This window comes from Alexandromys fortis, unplaced genomic scaffold (genome assembly GCF_014885135.2).
Source record: "Alexandromys fortis isolate MF-2015 unplaced genomic scaffold, M_Fortis_MF-2015_v1.1 scaffold_7, whole genome shotgun sequence".
In the NCBI taxonomy this organism is placed as follows: domain Eukaryota; kingdom Metazoa; phylum Chordata; class Mammalia; order Rodentia; family Cricetidae; genus Alexandromys; species Alexandromys fortis.
In genome coordinates this window covers 517,262-536,974 of record NW_026067920.1, presented here as the reverse complement: position 1 = coordinate 536,974, position 19,713 = coordinate 517,262, and the positions used below count along the sequence as shown (strand labels likewise).

General features: G+C 43.7%; 1 protein-coding gene and 1 long non-coding RNA gene across 4 annotated transcripts in view; one reads left to right on the top strand and one right to left on the bottom strand.

Annotated features, from left to right (window-relative positions):
* Positions 1-946: 946 nt before the first annotated feature.
* On the bottom strand, positions 947-7,944 carry LOC126500992 (uncharacterized). Of its 2 annotated transcripts, none has more exons than XR_007591476.1 (3): positions 7,813-7,944; positions 4,787-4,892; positions 947-1,920 (listed from the first exon to the last, which is right to left on the bottom strand). It is a non-coding gene; the product is annotated as an uncharacterized lncRNA (long non-coding RNA). The 2 variants fall into 2 exon arrangements; XR_007591477.1 differs by having other exon boundaries at positions 947-1,489; positions 1,777-1,920; positions 4,787-7,935.
* Stx18 (syntaxin 18) overlaps positions 7,936-19,713 on the top strand; it is a 104,244-nt gene continuing 92,466 nt past the window's right edge. The window contains exon 1 of one of the 2 annotated variants that reach the window (XM_050141374.1): positions 7,936-8,209. In XM_050141374.1, the coding sequence (XP_049997331.1) occupies positions 8,042-8,209 (168 nt within the window). In that variant the 5' untranslated portion in view covers positions 7,936-8,041. The remainder of the gene's footprint in view (positions 8,210-19,713) is intronic. The other variant, XM_050141371.1, reaches the window with a different exon arrangement.

The window sequence follows — 19,713 nt, the reverse complement described above, 5'->3', positions numbered from 1 at the left end:
CAGTTAAGGATCCCTATATAAGCTGCCCAGGAACACAATAAAGGGGGCATTCCTGTTTCAAGGATGACCCGTGTCTCTGTCTGTCTGTGAGTCTTTGTGTGTTTCAATCTACAGCCCCTTGCCCAGTTCACGAACAGTATGGTAGCACATAGAGCACAGACAGGCATGGTACGCTACACCCAATAACAGGACAAATACAAGACAAACTGGGAGGAAGGAAGTGCAATGTCACAGATAGAAGGGGATGAAAGACCAGGCTGTGGCTGGCTTGTGGGGCAGAGAAAAGTTCACTACATCCTTCCGGAAACCATAGAAGCAGACAAAGGATAACACTAGGGAATGCAGGACCCCCAAGAGCTTCTGGGGTGAGTAGACCAAGGAGAAAAGGTAAGACTAAGGCTGAGAAGTGCTGTCTGCAGGCTGAAGGTCCTGCTGGCTGCTGAGTGCTGGAGAAGGTGGGTTCTATAGTCATGGCTAATTCTTGAGTGTCTGGCCTTCTCCTTTGTTGGCCCCCTGCAGGGATGAACCTTAAGAAAAGGAATGCGCTCACTTTCTAACTGTTGGGTTTGAAAGCCATCATTTGTGGGTCCTTCTCTGGCAGGAGCATACAGTGTGTTGTGTGTGCTTGTGCGGGGCTAGTGTCGCTCGGACTCATCTGTGACAGCAAGTGCCTGGTGCATCTCCGGGAAGCAGCTGACATGCGAAGATTTTCTGATGACAGTGAGACACTTTATAACTTAAATAATAAATGGGGGGCCTTGCACAAAACAATATGGGCCCATAGAGAATGCATGTTATCAGCCAGTATAGGAGCTCTTCCTTAAAAACCCTCTTGGAGTGAGAGCTGTTCATTTTCAAGCTGATTTTACAATAGAAACACGACCCACCGTGGGCTACTTGTTGGGTAGGTAGATAGAAAACTCTTCCCCAGGAAGCTCATAGCTGCTGCAATTTGCCTGCCTTTTGGAAGAACAATTATGGAAGTTGGCAGCTCACTCAAAAGCTTCTTAAATGATGGCTAGAAAGTTGCTTTCCCATGAGGCCTTGGGTACCCAGAATCAGATTGTCCACAACCTCTTCAGTCCTGCTGTGCTGGCCTGCCCCGAGCCTGCAAAGCAAAGTGAAGCCGAGTAATAACCGAGACCTAAAAATATATCAACTAAATTGTGTGTTGTGAGGAAATTCCAAGCTTTATTAAATGCACTTTTGGTGAAAGAGGCCCTACAGAGAATTTCTTAATAAATTTCAAAGAGAGATGTTGGTCACTGGAGGAGCCTACATAAGCAACCGTGGCATCTGTGGAATGTCAAGCTGCAGATGGCCTGAGGCAATGATCTGGCTAGCGCCACAGTTGGTCTCCTTAGGGTGGCTCAAGGGCTCCGACTGTAGAGCTGGCTCAAACAGGCCCAAGCAGAAGGTCCCAGAAGTATCAAGGATGCCTCAGCTTAGAGCGAGCACTGAGAGCAAAGCCTTTCCATGGGCCGCCAGGCTGCAACCAGAAGAGCCAGAAGAGACACTGCCCTATTTCAAACACCTTGGTAACTCATTCCAAAGCCCAACAACACCCACGTTCAGGAAATTCTTCTTAATGTTTAGCCTAAATCCTTCATGCTTCAGTGTAAACTCATTACCTCTCACTGTGTTTAGAGCAGAAATGGGGAACAGCTGTTCTCTCCCACTGGCTCAAACATTCGAGCTCTTTCATTCCATCCATCCCCCAAATCTTCTGCTCTCCAGAATAACACTCCAAAGCCGAGAACATTCTCCATGACTTACCCAGACTGCAGAGGCTGAGCATGCCCCCAAGGGCTTCCTTTAACTCCAGACATTGACCCAAGGGGCTGTGTCAGTCTTCTGTCTTGAGCGCCACCCATTGGTTGGGGGAGATGGAGGCCTGGCAGTAACACCCCTCACCTACAACTATAAAGTCCCCTGCTTTAGTTTCGGCCCATGGCTCTGACATTGATCTCTGGGACTTGAGAACTCACCTGGGAGTTGCTTTGCTCAAATAAACCTGTTGTTATACTTTTTCAATTTGGCTTGAACTGGCTTATTGTGTTGCTGGATAAACTTATTATGGTGGTGGTGGGGGGCGCACAGAAAACTTATTAATCTGTAGTGGATGTGTTAAAAAGGCCAGAGGGGCTTTTCCTTGTACAGACTGCTCTCATATCTGACTCTGAACTCACTTGGGATTCTGCAGAATCCCCAGCAGCAAGAAGACTATCATCTGAGGTGGCCAATTGACCTTGGACCTCCAAGCACCCAGAACTGTGAGAATTGTGATAGGAAGTTTTAAATGTGAACTTGCTATAACCTAGAATCTCCAGGGACCGAGAGCCTGAATGGGGACTAACTAGATCAGGTTGGCCTATGGGAATCCTATAGATTACTTTGATTGTCTTAGTTGATGGAGAAAGTCTCAGCCCATTGTAGATGGCATCATCTCACAGGTTGGGCCTTGAACTGTGTAAGAGAGAAGAAAGCAGCAAGCAGGCAGACATATGAGGGCATTTGTTCCTCTCTTTTCTTGTCTGTGGATGTGACATGAGCCTCCACGATAAACCAAGACCTAGAATTGTAAGCCAAATAAATCTTTCCCTCCCCCAAGTTGCTTTTGGTCAGGATAATTTGTTAGAGCAACAAAAACAAAACTGAGATAATAATAAACCTTTATCTTTATAAATTACTCTCAGGTATTCTATTATAGCAACAGAAACGGGCCCAACAGATGCTCCATGATCACATTTAATGGTAATTACTTTTGTATGCATTTTCTATTAGTTCTTGACCTGTTCCAGTGTAGAAACGTAAGCTTTGTTTCATATTTTCTGAACCCAGTGCAATGCTATATCTTAGATAGACAATGGAACCATTTTGAACGTCCCACTAACTGGATGTAGGGATAATTATATGGGTTGTACAGGGGCGCACACAACATACACACATACTTACTAAGTATTTAAGTTCCAAAATTAAAATGTTTTCAGAGATATAAACAAGTCTCTGTGTAAAGACAACACTAGCCAGCCCTACTTCTAAGCACACAGCTGACTCCCAAGCATTCAACAATCAGGCCATGAAGAAACCCACTAGCTTGGCATGTGACCTTGGACAAGTCACTGTGCCCTCATCTAAGAGATGAAGAGTGTTGGTCTTGCTAATATTTAAGACCTTTCCAGTCCTAGGTTTCCATAATTCTGTGGCTATCCATAGACTTATCTAAATAATCACAAAAACTACTTCATGCTAGAGAAACACAGTCATAATAAACTAAAGCAAAACCAACTGCCCTTCAGTATCCTGTTGTGAACTATAAAATGTCCCTAAAATCACATTTTCCCCTTGAAACAGGATGTAGGAAAAATATTTTCCTATTAAATCCTTTTAAAGTGCAAGGGAAAGCATTCATTCTGTGACTCGCCATCCAACTCAATAAAAAGGAGAGAACTCTGCTGTCTTAATTACGGAGGACAATGTCAGAAGGCAGAGGGCAGAAACTCAAGCGGGAAACCTCGCTGCCACGCCGGCCCCACAATGTGCGAGTTTTCTGGGGGGATTCTTCAAGGGTGTCTTGAGCAGTTTATTCTGCTATTATGTCAGGGGAACCAGTAAATGCGTTTTTATGAGGTGATTTATGAAAATCCTGGGGTGGAGAAAGCAAGAGCTAGGAAGAGGTCACACCAACTTCCAAGCCTGTGGGGACAAGGAGAGGGGGATTTCAGTTGCAGCGACTTGATTATGTTGTCGTTGGGAGTTATGTCCTCTGACACGGAGCAAGCAAAGCAGGATTTGGACCTAAAGAGAGAGAGAGAGAGAGAGAGAGAGAGAGAGAGAGAGAGAGAGAGAGAGAGAGAGAGAGAAAAGACCAGAAACTTCAGGAGAATGTTACCTTGTACTTTAGGCATCTTAAAGTTTCTAGATTAGGCCTCTGAGGACAGAGGTACTTGTTTCCTTATTTCTATAGAAACTGGAGCATGGGAATGGGAGGGGCAGATGGAGATGCTTTCAAATTGTATTATAAAGACAGTGTACTGCACATAGTACATAGGAAACAACACGGGTATGCTTCAATGGCTCATCATGCACACACTTACTAAGTTAGTTTGTTCTGTGCTAACCTCCTCCCTCCCAGCCCAGATGCCCCTAAAGGAGCACAAGGCCAACACTGGCAGAAACTAGCAGACTCGGCATTTCTACCAGTGCCCAATCCCAGACACTCACTGAGGGATGGGGCAAGGAATGATAATGAGATAGAGACATTGAGACTGTCAGGCTGGGTGGTGGCACACACATTTAACCCCAGCACTCAGGAGGCAGAGGCAGGCAGATCTTTGTGAGTTTGAGACCAGCCTGGTCTACACAGCTAGTTAGGAAAGTCAGGGCTACACAGAGAAACCATGTCTTGAAAAACTAAGAGAGGCAAGAGAGAGAGAGAGAGAGAGAGAGAGAGAGAGAGAGAGAGAGAGAGAGAGAGAGAGAGAGAGAGAGACATAGCATAGCTGTCCAGCCCACAGAAGGGTGCATGTCAATATACAGATTAATAATGCTTTTCTTTCCCTGATTCTGCTCCTTTGAGCAGGAGATGAGAAAGGGAAACACTTTCAAGGTGGCAATCTGCCATCTGATCTGAATAAAGGACATTTTTGAAGATTCAATTCCACCTCTGCTCACTGACATCTGTAAGTGGCAGGCAGCAGAGTTCTGGTATCGCACTAGCGGGACAGAGAGCAGGCCCACAAATTCTGTTTAAGGAAGAAAAAAGAATAGATGGATTTATGCTCACCTGGGAAGACACGAGTGGGTTCTTCCAGCAGATGATCATTCCCCCATTTCTGTTGCAGCAGAATCAGGGCACTCCCAAAGATGTCTGAGTCCCACTTTGCAACTATCTGAACATGTGAAATTAAGGCTGCTGACCAACAAGAGTCTTGGTAGTCTTTCTGTTACTATAACAAACATCTGATACAATCATCTTAGAGAGGGAAAGAGGAAGAGATTGGTATTCTCTTTAAAAGCACAACACTAGTAACCTGTACACCTCCCACCAGAGCCCTTTACACTCCCTCCCAACGGTGCCAAACTGGAGGCTAAGCCCTTACTTTAATGGAACTTTAGAAAAAAAATCATCAGAATGTACTCTTTTCAAGGCCAAAGCAAAAAGTTCCAAGCCAAGTTGTTTAGAAGTGGTGTTCTAACCAGATCCCACAGATTTGAAAATGAGAACCCATGGGTGCTGCTCCACAACCAGATGGCAACTTCCAGAAAGGGTGAAGAATGTTTAGGGATGGTGCTTGCTCAGGGAACTCATGGTGGAAGGCAGTGCTCCTGCATTTTCAGGGAGAGCTTGGGGAAATATCTGCCCAACCAAACAGCTGGTGATTTAGTTGGGATTCAAACCCAAGTCCTTCTGTCTCTGGTGCTTTGTGTGGGTTTCCCCTTCCAGTTAGTCATCCTCTGGCAATTGTTTCATGGTTAGCTATTAACATCTCAAGCCTCCTGCTGTTCAGAGAGAAGAAAACCAAGTATGTGATCCTATGGTTGCTGGCCAGCCCAACCCCAGTGTCTGGAGACCGCAGGCTCAACAGAGGATGAACATGAGGCCCACCTCCACTATAGCTTTCTCTGCTTTTACAGATTCATCCAGAAAACTTGGAGGCTCATCCCCACCTCTCTACTCACACCAAATTGCACCAAACACATGGCTCTTACAAGGCATGACACACACACACACTAAAATATTTTATGGAGCTCAGTGTCCCTCCTATATAAAACCCTTTCCCACTTATCTACTTTCTAATTTCCTGGATCCCTCCAAGATTCTGGCTTTCTCTTCTTTTCCCTAATTCAACTCCTCCACTTTGTTATGCAAGGCAATTTAATTCTCCTTCCATTTACTCTGCCCCAGGCTTACCTTTGCATAGCCAAAGACTCATTAATGTCTCCATAAAACAAAGCACCATTTATGTAAGATGCAAAGGCAGAATCATTGGCACAGCTTTTGTTCTCTCTCTCTTCCTCCTCCTCCCTCCCATGCACGCATGCACACCCACACACACACTCACACAAGCATCCTCCTCCTCCTCAAGTTGAATAGACACTTTTCTTCAGTAATGATGAAGTGGCTATACTCTGGATGTTAAATAATATTTTACTTCTTTTGTGTTATATGAATATTTCCTTGACATATATTTCTTCTAAACATGTACTTAATACTGTGGTTCTCAAACATTTGATCTTGGAAAAATTTTATATCCCTACAAAATTATGCATGGTCTTAAACAATTTTTGTTTGTATCAATTTTTATCTATTGATAGTTACTATATTTGATTTACAATAGACAACTTAGAAATATTTACCCACCTAAAATAATCAGGGTACATCTATTACATATTAACATAAACATTTTAATAGAGGAAATAGTTTTCAAAACAATAAAGGACTCAATAAGAAGAATTGGCACTTGCATTTTTTTGCAATTCTCTTTTAAGTCTGGCTTAATGGAAGACAGCTGCTCTGCATTTAGCCTATTGTAAGATCAGTGTCTCTGGAAAGCTCAACCATACAACTGATTAGAACGTTCAAGTGTAAAGGCAAAATGATCCTAGGGTTAGTATGAGACTAGCTTTTCATCTTGCTGACTGTTAAAAGCCCTATTTTAGCACACATCACAGTGTGCTTCCTTTCTAAGGAAAACGAAAACCAGAAAAGTCCATATCAAATTAAAACTGAACCACGGGGTCACCCTGGACAAGAATCTACAGAGCTATAGGCAACTATGACTGTTGAGAGAGGGGGAGTTAGCCTATCCCAGGGATGGCCCCACTAATTGGCTGTCCATTACAAAGTGATTATCCTTGAAACCATATACACACAAACAACAAAAGACAGACTCGGCACGTTGGGCTTAGATATCCATGATACTTCTACATATAAGTAACAATAATAATCCAGGATGAAGAGGCTATCAATTTGAGACTAAATAGGTGAATAAGGAAGGAGTTGGATGGAGAGGACTTGAGGGGGCTGGAGGGAGGAAAGGGAAGGGAAAGAGGGAAAGTGGTATAATTGTATTTTCGTCAAAAGTGTATAAAAATAAAGTGAACATGAGCCAAACCTTTAGAAAACTCTTACTGGCTGACTTTAGTCAATTTAAGCAATTCTCTCCCACTCCCCTCTCTTCTTTCTCTGTGATAACTATGATTCAAGAGAGCACTGTTCAACACTACACATTGAGGAGAAACATAACCCAGGATCAAGGTCAGTCTGTTTCACTTTGGTGTGACTGATAAGTTCCTGCAAGCTCTCCTCATCTCTGCGCTGGGATGCCTGCTCTAAGCTTTTCCCCATCATTTGTAAGAAGACTGAGAGCAACCACATTATCAACAACGACAATGCCTAATGGCCATGTGCTAAGAGTCAAAAAACATGAAAACGTTTTATATGCGCCTTCTGTTTAATTCTCTGTGCGTTCCAAGAAAGACACTGGCTTCACTTTACTGAAGGGGGCTGAAGGTTGGAGAAGAAAAGCCTCTGGCCTCTAACTCTGTTCCTTGTACACTTACCCTGTCTTAGCTCCTGACTCAGATGGTTCATTGCTGCTCAAGGGGAACCATTGACACCAAAGGTCACAAAGGTGGTATTCCTCCCACCTGTCAACCAAAGCCCGCCTTCTAAAGAATCGTAATGGAGCAATCTTCCTGGCTTCATGATACTTGCCGTTACTTGAACCCCAGTTCTAAAAGCACCGGGAAGTTTCCGAGTGTCTGAGCTCGCCTAAGTCTGCAACGAAAAGAAACGGGTGCGGATACACACACTGAGCGTCTCTGTCTGGAGTGGAGATTCCGCCTTCCCGACTGAGGCCGGAACCTTTCTCCACTCGCCGCGGTACGCAGGCGGAGTGCGGAACCTTTCTTCTCCGCATATAGTTCCCGGGAGGAGGCGTGCGAAAACGGAACGTCCCCTCAGCGACCCGGTTCTTGCCGGGGTCGCCTGCTGCTGACGTGTACCGACCGGCTTCTTGCCGCGGTGTGGGTCACCATGGCGGTGGACATCACACTCCTCTTCCGGGCAAGTGTCAAGACGGTGAAGACACGGAACAAGGCTCTTGGAGTGGCGGTGGGTGGCGGGGCCGATGGCAGCCGGGATGAGCTGTTCCGCCGAAGCCCTCGACCCAAGGGAGACTTCTCCAGCCGGGCCCGTGAAGTGGTAAGCTGGTTGCTATGGAAACGGCGAGCTTGAGATGGGGGCGGATCCTCACCCGGGACCCTGGACCCCAAACTAGGCCCAACCTTGTAAGCCCTCAGTGAAGAGAGGGAGTCTTTAGTGAGACAGAAGAGTCGGTCTCACGGAGCCGACAGCTGGTTAGAGACGGCGACAGGTTTATTCTAAGAAAGAGGGACGCATATCCGAGCACTGTAGGAAGCAAGACTTGCAGAGGTACTTGGTTAGTCGTGTTATAGAAAGTTTTGAGGCAGTGTCTTTGCCGTCACTGTTGACTTGAGTGCCAGTGAGAAGTTCCCACAGTCCTTACGCTTCCGGTCGCGACGTTCACCTCTCTATCTTTGCCCCTTTCATGTACATATTTGGGCCTCTTCTTGCGCATAGGGTTTAAAATCCACCATCAGCTGAATTCTCTTTTATCCTTTCCTCTGGTAGTAGGTAGTACTCAGTACTTCCTGAGACTGGTTTAGGATAATCTTTCACCAACACCTAGTGTCACTGTCCCCAAACTGCGTTCTGTACCCTGAACACAACTGGCTTTCATTTGTCGCCAAAGTAGGGACTTTCTTCTCAAGGGTAGGAACGTTGGGTTCATAAGCGTTGACATTATCTCTGCATGTGTGACTAACAACATTGCTTAGTAAATGCTCCTTGAAAGAATAATGAACAAATAGTTGACCGTTGCCTCCACTAAACAGGAAAAAGAAGAAAGATGGTGTTTGTGTTATATCTAAGATGCTAAGGGTGGGTGTTTTTGTGGCACCGTAGGCATATACAGTCTGTTTGCCCCCTTTTAAGAAACGCACACTAAAGTCCAAAGAATTGAAAGGCACTTACCAGTCAGGAACAAATATGATCAAAACACATCGCATGGAATTTTTGATGAATAAACTAATATATTCTCTTGAAAAGAGACCAGCATGCATAAAGGCATGAGGTAGTGCCAGCTTGACTTAAGTTAGTTTGATGAACATAAGAATGTGGGATACTCAGAAAATAAGAGTGGTGTGGCAGCCTGAAGGAGATCTAGAAGGACTTGGAGATCACTGTTCAGAGTTTGAACTTTGCCTTTTAGACACTCCAATATCATGTGGACAGTGAAGTTCTGAAGACTCAGGAAACCACATGGTTATCTTGACCATGTTAACTGTTAGCTAGACTTATTCTAGGTTTATTTACCTACAAAATGGTCTCTTTTTATTTGAAACAGACTTTTAAGCTCCATTGGCACTGGGCAGTGGTGGCACATGCCTTTAATTCCAGCACTCAAGAAGCAGGGGCAGGTGGATCTGGATCTCTGGAGGCCTGCCTGGTTTACAGAGTGAGTTCCAGGATAGCCAGGGCTACACAGAGAAACCCTAGCTCAAAAGCAACAAACAGAATAAAAAAAAAAACCGCAACAACAGCAGCAGCAACAACAACTCCATTGGCTCCATCATATATATCCTATATCACATCTCCTACTATTGCATGTATCACAGTGAAGGGGGCATGTCTCAGGTGAAGTGAGAGGAAGGGAGAATAGGTGTCCTCACCTCTCTACCCTGAGTCTGGCCAAGCTGTTGCGAAGGTTGCTCTCATACAGAGTGTGGACATCACAGTTTTGATGCGTGAAGGTCCTTCCTGAAATCAGTGGTTTATTAACACTGCACAGATTTTTCAGTCCTCAGGAATAGGAGATTTGGAAACAGCAGAGTTAAGAAGCACTGTTTGGCTATGTTCCTTCCGTGGGGAGGGAGCCCTGGTATCAGCTGGACTGCTCTCCAAGTGCCAAAAATACATTTTCAACTCTTTTCATTTAAGATCCTTAGAGATGGGATTCTTCAAAGGTTCAGGCAATCCGAGTGGTGGGAAGACAGCAGCACTAGCACGTCTGAGTTTGAAGGGAAGTATCAGCAACGGCAAACACGTCAAACCTATGCATGTATTCTCCCATGCTGCCTCTGACCAGAGAAGCCAGCACTCATTTCCCAGTAGGTTCTGTGGCTCAGAACCCCTCAACACTGTGCCCTCAGAGCCATTACCAACTGCTGGGCTTTACATTAAGTTGAAATCTCCTTGATATCCTCCCCAGCAATTGATTAAAAATTGATTGCATACCTAAGCAGAACTTAGACTGTTGAAATAGGAGCGGCGGGGCTGCGTCCCCAACACCCCGGCCGCTTGGCTAGCTCATGCCCGAAATAACAACACACAAACTGTATTCATTTAAGAACTGCTTGGCCCATGAACTCTAGCCCTTACAGGCTAATTCTCGCACCTGGACTAGCCCATTTCTAGTAATGTGTGTAAGCACCCCAAGGTGCGCTTACCGGGAAGATTCTAGCCTAAGTCCATCGTGGGTTGCAGCTGCCTGGGAGAGCAGAGCATGGCGGCGGTCCGGTCCCTCTGGAAGCAGTGCAGAGTCTGACCTCACTTCCTCTTCCGCCCAGAATTCTATTCTGTTTATTCCGCCCACCTATCTTTTAACCTATCAGGGCCAGCAGTTTCTTTATTGCTCAGCCAATGAAATCAACAGATTGATATGACACTCCCACATCATTAGACTTTTTAGAACAGACTTTTAAAGGGTCTGGAATTCATCTTTTTCAGACTAGTTATTTTTATAGGTGGGAAGACAACACTCAGACAAATGCAGTGACTGGCTCCAAGTGTTTGCAGCTGGGGACATGTACTAGAGCCGGAGGTAGAAGCCAACCCTCCTTTGCTATTTCAATGTTTTTCTCCCTCTGTTTTTGTATCTTAAATATCCACCTAAATCTTTAAAAACAATTGTGTGTGTGTGTGTGTGTGTGTGTGTGTGCGCGTGCGCGCGCGCGCGCGCGCGCGCCTCTTTGGGTGCCATGTACATTGGTGTGCCTTCGGGAGGCCAGAAGAGGACGTCAGATCTCCTGTAGCTAGAGTTGGAGGTGGTTGTAAGCCGACTGGACTTGGATACTAGGACCTGAGCTTGCAAGAGCAGTGAGCACTCCTAATCACTGAATCATCACTCACTCCCCCCAATAATTTTAAACAAACTTGTTCGACTTTTCAGTGCCAAAGAGTTTCTTCTTCTTGAGCTCATAGTGCATGAGGCTTGGATTTGAATCTCTTTCTAGCTGTGTGAAGTCAGGAAGTTACTTAACTTCAGTTCCCCTTTTTCTAAGAATGATAGCCACTTCAGAAGATCACTTGACTGATGAAATGAGAGATGGTGTGCAAGTGCCTGGAAGAGTCTAAATTCTTTGGTTACAAGTAATAGTAATTTATGAACCACCCAGAGCAAAATATGTGTATTGGCTCACATAACTAATGGATTGGCATGTCTTTCTGTAGCTCCCATCTATAAAACCCCAGGGGTGGACCTGTTTCTACTTGGACCCCAAAGCCTTTGTTGTGATCTTAGGAATAAGGTTCTTTAGTTGGCTAGGCCATATGTCCGTTCCAGTTTGTGACCAGTAGGTGGCTAGAATATTATGATTATAGCCCCACCAGAGCCTTAGAAAGGGAGTGCTGTGTTCAGGAGTGGGGGCAAAGGGTGGTGGGCAAATACATATCTCATGGTGCCTGACACACCTGACATTACTGAGCACATTGTGTTACTATCTCTTACTATCTATAGGATAGATACTTCCTCCTTACCTGCTTGTTGTCTTGAAGGACTTTGGGAATGGGCTGGGTCCGGAGATGCCATGTGGTGGCAGCTCTTCTTCCTTGTTAACTTACAGAGGTTTCAGAGACCAAGAGAGCTACCACACAGTTACCTAGAGCCTGGAGAGGAGTTCAGTTGCATATCCAGAGCAGCGGGGGCTCCTGAGTAGCATGGAATAGGAAGCCAGGAAAGCTCAAAGTTAACACTAGGTCTACCAGGAAGTCACTGCAACTTCTCGGTCCCAGTTACCACAGTAACAAGACTGAGAGCTCAGACTAGATAATCATGAGAACCTCTGATAAATCATAGATCTTAGTGATTTTGAGTTGTTGAGAATCCCCCCCCCCCATACCCAGAGTAGGTAAACAGTGAAGTTTTGGGATTTTTTTTTCTTATTATATCGTGATTTTGTGAAAGTTGAATATTTTTTGTTTTACTGTTCATCTATCCATCCTTAAGAATTCATTAGCAGGGCTAGAGACATGGCTCAGCGGTTAAGAGCGTTACCTGCTCTTGCAAAGGACCTAAGTTCAATTCCCATCAACCACATGGTGGCTCACAAACTATCTGTAATGAGGTCTGGTGCCCTCTTCTGGCCTGCAGGCACACACACAGACAGAATATTGTCTACATAATAAATAAATAAATATTAAAAAAAGAATTCATTAGCTTTAGCTTTAGTTCTTGGCTGAAATACAAAGTTCTTTTAAACATGTTTTACTAATTTGTGTGTGTGAGCGTATGCACGTGCACACGTGTAGAGTTCTGAAGTGGGTGTCAGTTCCCCAGGACTGAGTTACATGTGTGTGAGAGCTGCCTGGTGTGGGTGTTGGGAACCAAATTCAGGTCCTCCGAATGAACAGCAAGTGCTTTTAACTGCTAAGCCATCTCTGTAACCCCTTTAGGTTTTTTCTTTTTCTTATTTTATTTTTTAAAAAGGAAACAAACTATCTTTTTTCATTTTGCATATCAATCCCAGTTCCCACTCCTTCCCCTTCTTCTATTCCTTCCACCTGTCCCCCCCACTCCACCCTCCCATCCAGTCCTCAGATTGGGTAAGGCACATTGCTTTGGGGGAAAGTTCAAGGCCCTCCCTACTATATCTAGGCGGAGCAAGGTATTCATCCAAAGAGAATAGGTTCCCAAAAAGCCAGTACAAGCAGTAGGGATAAATCCTGGTGCCACTGCCAGCAGCCCCACAGTCTGCCCCAGCCATGCAACTGTCACCCACATTCAGAGGGGTTGGTTTGGACCTATGCTGGTTCCTTCTCTGGCTGGCTGGTGTTGGTGAGCTCCCATTAACTCAGGGAAACTTTCAGTGGGTTTCCCCATCATGGTCTTGACCTCCTTGCTCAAGGTTCATTCTTAGAGTGACCCTAAACCAAGTGATTGGCCCCATCCTCTCTCTGTCCTCATTTCTCACATGTGTCCCTTGCACCATTCTCCTGCTACCATCCTGTCATTATTGCTGTCCTCTCACACGCCAGGCACCTTCCTACGTCAGGGTCTGCATCTGTTGTTTCCCTTACGTGGAACACTACTCCCAGAGTCCATACAATCGATCTCTGCTAACGTCAGGTGGCTCAGATGTTTCCTAAGTGAGGCCTTCCTTGACCTCTTTGTATAAAGTGGCATCCTTTTTCTTTTCCTTGTAATGTTTTCTTTTCATTGCTAACGTATTGTGTATAGTTTTCTAAGTTTACTACTTGACTATGTGCTTCTAGAAAAGAAAACTGTGGTCTGTTCTGAATCCGTAGCTTCTAGAACAGTGCAGGAATATAGGTTTGCAGTGCATATCTTTAATTAGTAAGTGCTACGTGACTGTATCTCTTTGCTTCCACTTTTGAGACTAGCCAAGCATCCTTCCAGTTCTAAAAATGCACAGTCCTAATAGATCTTTTGACTATTTCAGATGTAGATTTATACTGAGCCCAGCATCTGTTATAAATAGTAGCTTTAGTTTTATTAATGAGGTTCAGGCCTTCTCTTAAGGAGAAGCAGACACAGTGCACTGGGGGTGACTGACAAGTGTAACTCCAGCATCAACTCCTCAGGTTTTCTTTGATTTCCCTCTCAGAGGCCCCAATATTAGAGCCTAGTAAGTGAGCTGGAACCACCTGGATTGTTATCTGGAGCGGCTGGAAATAGGTTTTGCCCAGAAATTGGCTGTAATCCTAGTTGAACAGAGATTTCAGTAAGGGAACAGATTTCAGAAGCAGCATCTGGCAGCAGGTGCAAAAAGCCAGGGAAAAGCAGAGGAGGCAGGAGATGGGGCCAGAGTCCAGGAGCAGAAAGAAAAAACTGTGCAGCTTATATGACAGCTAAAAGCAGAGCCAGGGTGTGTTGGATCATGCTTATTTTAAAAATTTAAGGCAGAAACCTTTTTGCAAATAAAATGAGTGGCTTTGAGGAAAGCTGGGATGGGCACCGAAAAGAGACATTCACTAGCCAGCCTTCTCTTCTGCCTTCCCCTCTTCTTCAGGACCCTCAGGAACCAACCAGAGGACCCAGGAACCCACTAACTGGCCTTTTAACTTCACAGTGTTGTGTCTTTGTGGTTTATGACAACTGGTGTTTCCTGTATGTAGAGTTCAGTGCTAGAGACTCTTAGGACATCATTGGTGAGCTTTGTATGGATTGCCCTTCTGGATTTTGCCTAGGACTTAGGAGGACTATGGCTTTTGAAGTTTTGTTTTTCAGTAATTTTTTTATTCCATTACCTGATTAAACATCTGATGTGTATCAGGCATTGTGCTGCGGTTAAAAAAAATGACGAAAATACAGAGAAAGGACGCCTAAGTCTCTTAGGGGAGAATTAATGGAGACTACAGAGAGAAAGCAATAAGTTAATTGGGCCATCAGGGTTGAGAACCGTTATGCCAAACTTAGGAAGGGTACCAGTTTAAGGGAAGTGTGAATGGAGACAATGAGGCACATCAGGGCCAGTGGAGCAGAGACAAGACAGGGATGAGAAGGGTACTTATTGGGGGGATACCTGAGTGATGGAGTGGGTTCCTAGACATGAGGCTGTTCTGGATTGCATAGATGAGGATGCAAACTTTGGTCTGCAGGCCAAATTTAGCCTGTTCTCTGTTAATGAAGTGATCATGTTAACTTTTATCAAATAGAATGAGAATGCTAAGTATTTGATACCAAAGGACCTTGAACATTTTCAGTATTTCTCAAGAGTTTCTTGATATTTTTATTTTAAATTTGACAATGTGGAAAATGCTGCCTTATATAAATGTATAGTAAAAAAAATGGTAGAAAAAGTATTCTTTAGGCAGTTTCAGAAATGGTTGGAAATTGTGTGCTATCCTAAAGTCAAAATTCATATGGACATTTTTTAAAAGAATGAAACTCATTTTGGCAATTCAAGCAAGATTTACAAAAGACAAACATTCTAACAAGATACAATCCAAAGATACACTAATATAATACTTCCATGCTGAGCAGTGATGTATTAGAAGCCTTTGTTTTCTGAATTGAAACCATCACTCCAGTAGGAGAGAAAACTTTGTTCTGTGGGATCACTGTGGTCCATAACATAGTAGTCTTCCCTTTAAACCATGGTGTTTCAGGCGGTGTTGGCTGGCATCATGTTGTATGACAGCATGCATGGTGCTGTGTGTTTGGAGCCAAGGCTACAGTGACATCACACATTGTTATGGGGCAAGGGAAGCTCTTCATTATGAGTTTGAGTTGAGTTAAGTTTAGTCATTTTGCATCCAGAAATTGTTCATTGTTGCCACACTTTGTCTCTTCCATTTCCAGTTTGTTGATTATAAATTTGTTGTGGTTTGGATGTGAAATGCTTCTCTCCTCCCACAGGCTCATGTCTGTGAAAATGGTCCATGGTTGGTGGTACCATTGTGCAACCTTGAGAAGATGAAGCTTAGTGGGAGGAAGTGGGTCACTGGAGGGCAGACTTGTGGTTTACCCCTGTCCTGGTTCTGGCCTGAACTTTCTGCTTCTTCATCTACCGGGATGTATGCTGGCAGCTTTATGCTCTTACTGCCACAGATAGGAGCCTTCTTCACTGTGATGGTCAGCACCCTCTCAAACTGAGTTGAAATGGTTTTTTCTTCCCTAAGTTGATTTAGTCAAGTATTTTGTTCTCAGTGATAGAGAAATATAGAGGAACTCACCTGTGTTTTGTATGCTGTTGGCATATATTATAACCCATTAATGAGGTAAAGGGAGGAGGGAAAGAGTTGGGGAGAACAAGAGAGCACCCAAGCTTTCTGGGAGGAAAATTAAACAATGCTTGTTCACCTTAGCCTTCCCTCGGATTTGAGAGAAGGTGCCAGTCACTCATATCTCTCTCCTTAATGTCATACAGAGGAGTAGATCCAAGAAAGCAGGGTCTTTGGGTTTAATTAAGATAATACATGTTAGATGTCCCTTGTGTCAGTGCTTCCTGGGAAACCTGGATTGATCTTTGCAGCAGGGATCCATGCTTAGATCTTGGAGGGTAATGAGGCTCTAAGATAGATACTTAGTACATACATCCAGCTAACAGCACAGACTAAGTCTTCCCTGGGCTGGTATTATGACCAGCCAGCCTCGCTGGGGTCCAGATGGGGACTGAGGCTTAGGAGCCCTATTTGTCTCACTGTTTTGGTAGTCATGTTGTCCCATGCTTCTATGGATAATGAGCTGATGGTGCTCTTCAGCATGCTGAGAACAGCCTGGAATGGAGCATAGTCTCTTCATCATCATCATCATCATCATCATCATCATCATCATCATCATCATCATTTAGCTTGCAGATCACCAGTAGTTCACCGTGTTACCCACTTAGACCTAAAATACTCCCTTCCATTGTGACAGTTTTAGTAAAATTCCTCCTGTCTAGGACCTGGTTTCATCTTGGAGGATTGAGAACAGATTTGTCTACACTGCAAATAGAATCTTGTCTGTCTGATGGAGGAAGGTCATTGGTTAAGTAATAAAGAAACTGCTTGGCCTCATAGCTTAGAACATAGGTGGGTGGAGTAAACAGAACAGAATGCTGGGAGGAAGAGGAAGTGAGGTAAGACGCCTCAGGCAGAGACACCATGCTCCCCTCTCCCGGGCAGATGCGATAGCTCTGATTAAGCTTCGGCCCAGGATGGACGTAGGCTAGAATCTTCCCGGTAAGCGCACCTCGGTGCTACACACTTTATTAGAAATGGGCTAGTCCAGGTGCGAGAGTTAGCCGAGAAGAGGCTAGATATAATGGGCCAAGCAGTGTTTAAAAGAATACAGTTTCCGTGTAATTATTTTGGGGCATAAGCTAGCAGGCGGCCGGGGTGCTGGGGACACAGCCCTGCCGCTCCTATTACTACATCTGTTGGGGCAGATATTAGCCAGCTTTGTGCCAACTTGTAAGTCAGAATGCAGTTGGCCTTCCACCTTGTAGGGTTCTCCTATAGAAGCTGTGCATTCACTCAACTGTGGGTTGAAAATTTTAAAATCTGCTTATGTACTGAGCATGCACTTATATTTCTTATTGCCACTCTTCCTTGAGTAATCCAGTCTAACAACTATTTACCTAGCAGTCAGCTGTATTGTGTTATAAGCATTTAAAGTATGTAAGATGGCAAATTCTGTGTCATTTTATGGAAAGGACTCAAGTGTCTGTGGCTTTTGTATGCATAGGGGTCCTGAAACCTATCCCCTAATATCTCTGGGAAGATGACTATGTCAGGCTGTTGATTTATTGCAGCACTGTAAGATGCACTTAAGAGAGCCCACATTTTTGAGCATCTTGTCTAGGTAGGAGCTCTGCTAAGGTCTTTGTGTAACTTATCTCATTTAGTATTCCACTTTTTAAGGGTTTGAACTCTGATTGGTAAGTGTATAATGATAATTACGTTGTGAATAACATGGTTTTAGAATTCATGTGAACTTGATGCTTGAAGTTTCTTGTTACGTAGAAATCCATATGGGCTCCCTTTGGTGAGTAAAAGATCAAGGTCTACAAATGTCAGTCATTCCTAGAATATGAGCTCCTTTCAATTAAAACACATTAGCTCAGGTCTAGCAGCTCACACCTTTAATCCCAGCCTCAAAAGGCAAAGACAGATGGATCTCTGAGGTCAAGGCCAGCCTATGGCCAGCCAGGTCTGTACAGCCAGTTCCAGGCCAGCCAAGTCTTCAAAGTGAGACCCTGTCTTAAAAAAAAGCCCCAAAATAAATAAATAAAATTATCTTTAAAAGATGCTCCTTGAAGCTCCTCTTAGGGTATAAACCTAAGGAATGAGAGATGGACTTGTTGAATGAACCCAGTAACTTACACACAAAAAACTTGCAACACAGTTGAAACGCTAAATGCAGAGAGCATTTTCCTTCCTGACTTTCAAGTTATCTAAGTCTGGAGATCCTAGTTTGTGCTGCTTCCTACAAATTGTGATCTAGCATGTACCTGTTTGTCAAAATGTTCTCATCCTGGGGCTTGTGAGTCAGGGTCACCCAGTCTGTTTTTTTTTTTTCCTTCCTTTCATAAGATGTTTCTACCTACTTAGGATCAGTGAAAAGGAACCTCTGTCTTTTCAGGGGCATCTTCAGCTCTGGTTTCTGTAGTCTAAGAAGAAGAGAAGGCAGCAGGGTATTGTGACTCATGAGAACTGAGAAAGGAATTAAAAGTGTGTATTTTGAGTTAGAGGTCCCTTTGGCTGTAGGCAGTAATTAGCTGTATGTTCCTACAGACCCCTACTCTCTGCACCTATTATTCCAAATGAGAGGTTGTGAGGCGATGATCCTTGGGAGCCTTTGCAGTAGGATGGTCCCATGGTTTGTTCAGTTTCTGTCCTGAAATTCCTAGGGTGTATTTTAACATTCTTCTTGCTGGCAATTACTTGTTGCCTTGAGACATTTTCACCAAGTCCCTGTATGCTCAGACCTTTTTTAAAATCTAGATGAAACAATGACTTTTTTCAAAGTTGGCATTTTGTATGTTTTTTTTTTACAAAAGACTTTAATGATGGTATGAGTTCTCATAATAAACTACTATCAGCGTACATTCTGAAGGTGACTGTTTTAAAATCTGATCATAAAGTTAGAACATGTTCATTAAACAAAATAGAAAAAAAGACTAGCTGTTGTTACAATTTTGGTGTATAACTTTCTAGACTTAATTAAATGAATATAAAATTTTTATACAATAACTTTATACATCCGTTTTGTGCCCCTCCCCTGTTTTTGTTTTGCCTTTTCTCTATTTCTTCTATTTTACTGTGTTGACCAACATTTTTCTGTGTTAGTATGTATTGCTGTATATCACTAATTTATTTTGCTGCCTGTCTATTAGAGATATCTCATAACTGATTTACCTGAGTATCTGTTGAAATATTGACACTATCTGCTTCCAGTTTGTCACATTTTAAACAAATAGAACATTTTTACAAAATTTGTTTCAGATTTATCCTAACTTCTTAAACGACACCAACTAGAAATTTAGTTTGTTTTGTATTTAATTTTTCTCAGGTAAGAAGTTTGCATGTCCTAATGTTGATAAGAAGGAAATGATTACTGGATCATTTGAAATACCAACTAGCTTGACTAACTGTAGCAATGAGGCCATTGCTACTTGAGTGATGAACTGTGTGCGACCTTGTTTCTGCTCCTGTCGCTCAGAATTTAATGAACACACCCCACTTTTGTATGGAAAGTAGAACAGAAGCCTAGAAGGTGAGATTTTACTTGTGGTAGGACTTGGGGAAGAATTAAAGGCTCTTGATTAGAAAAAATGTCTCGGGTAAGCAGTATGCATGTATGTATTAAGTGTGCTGTGGAGGGGCCCCTATTTAAAGGATGTCTGTGGTAAAGCCTTTTGTAAATGGAATAACGTTCCCATAGCTCATCTAGAGTTTCA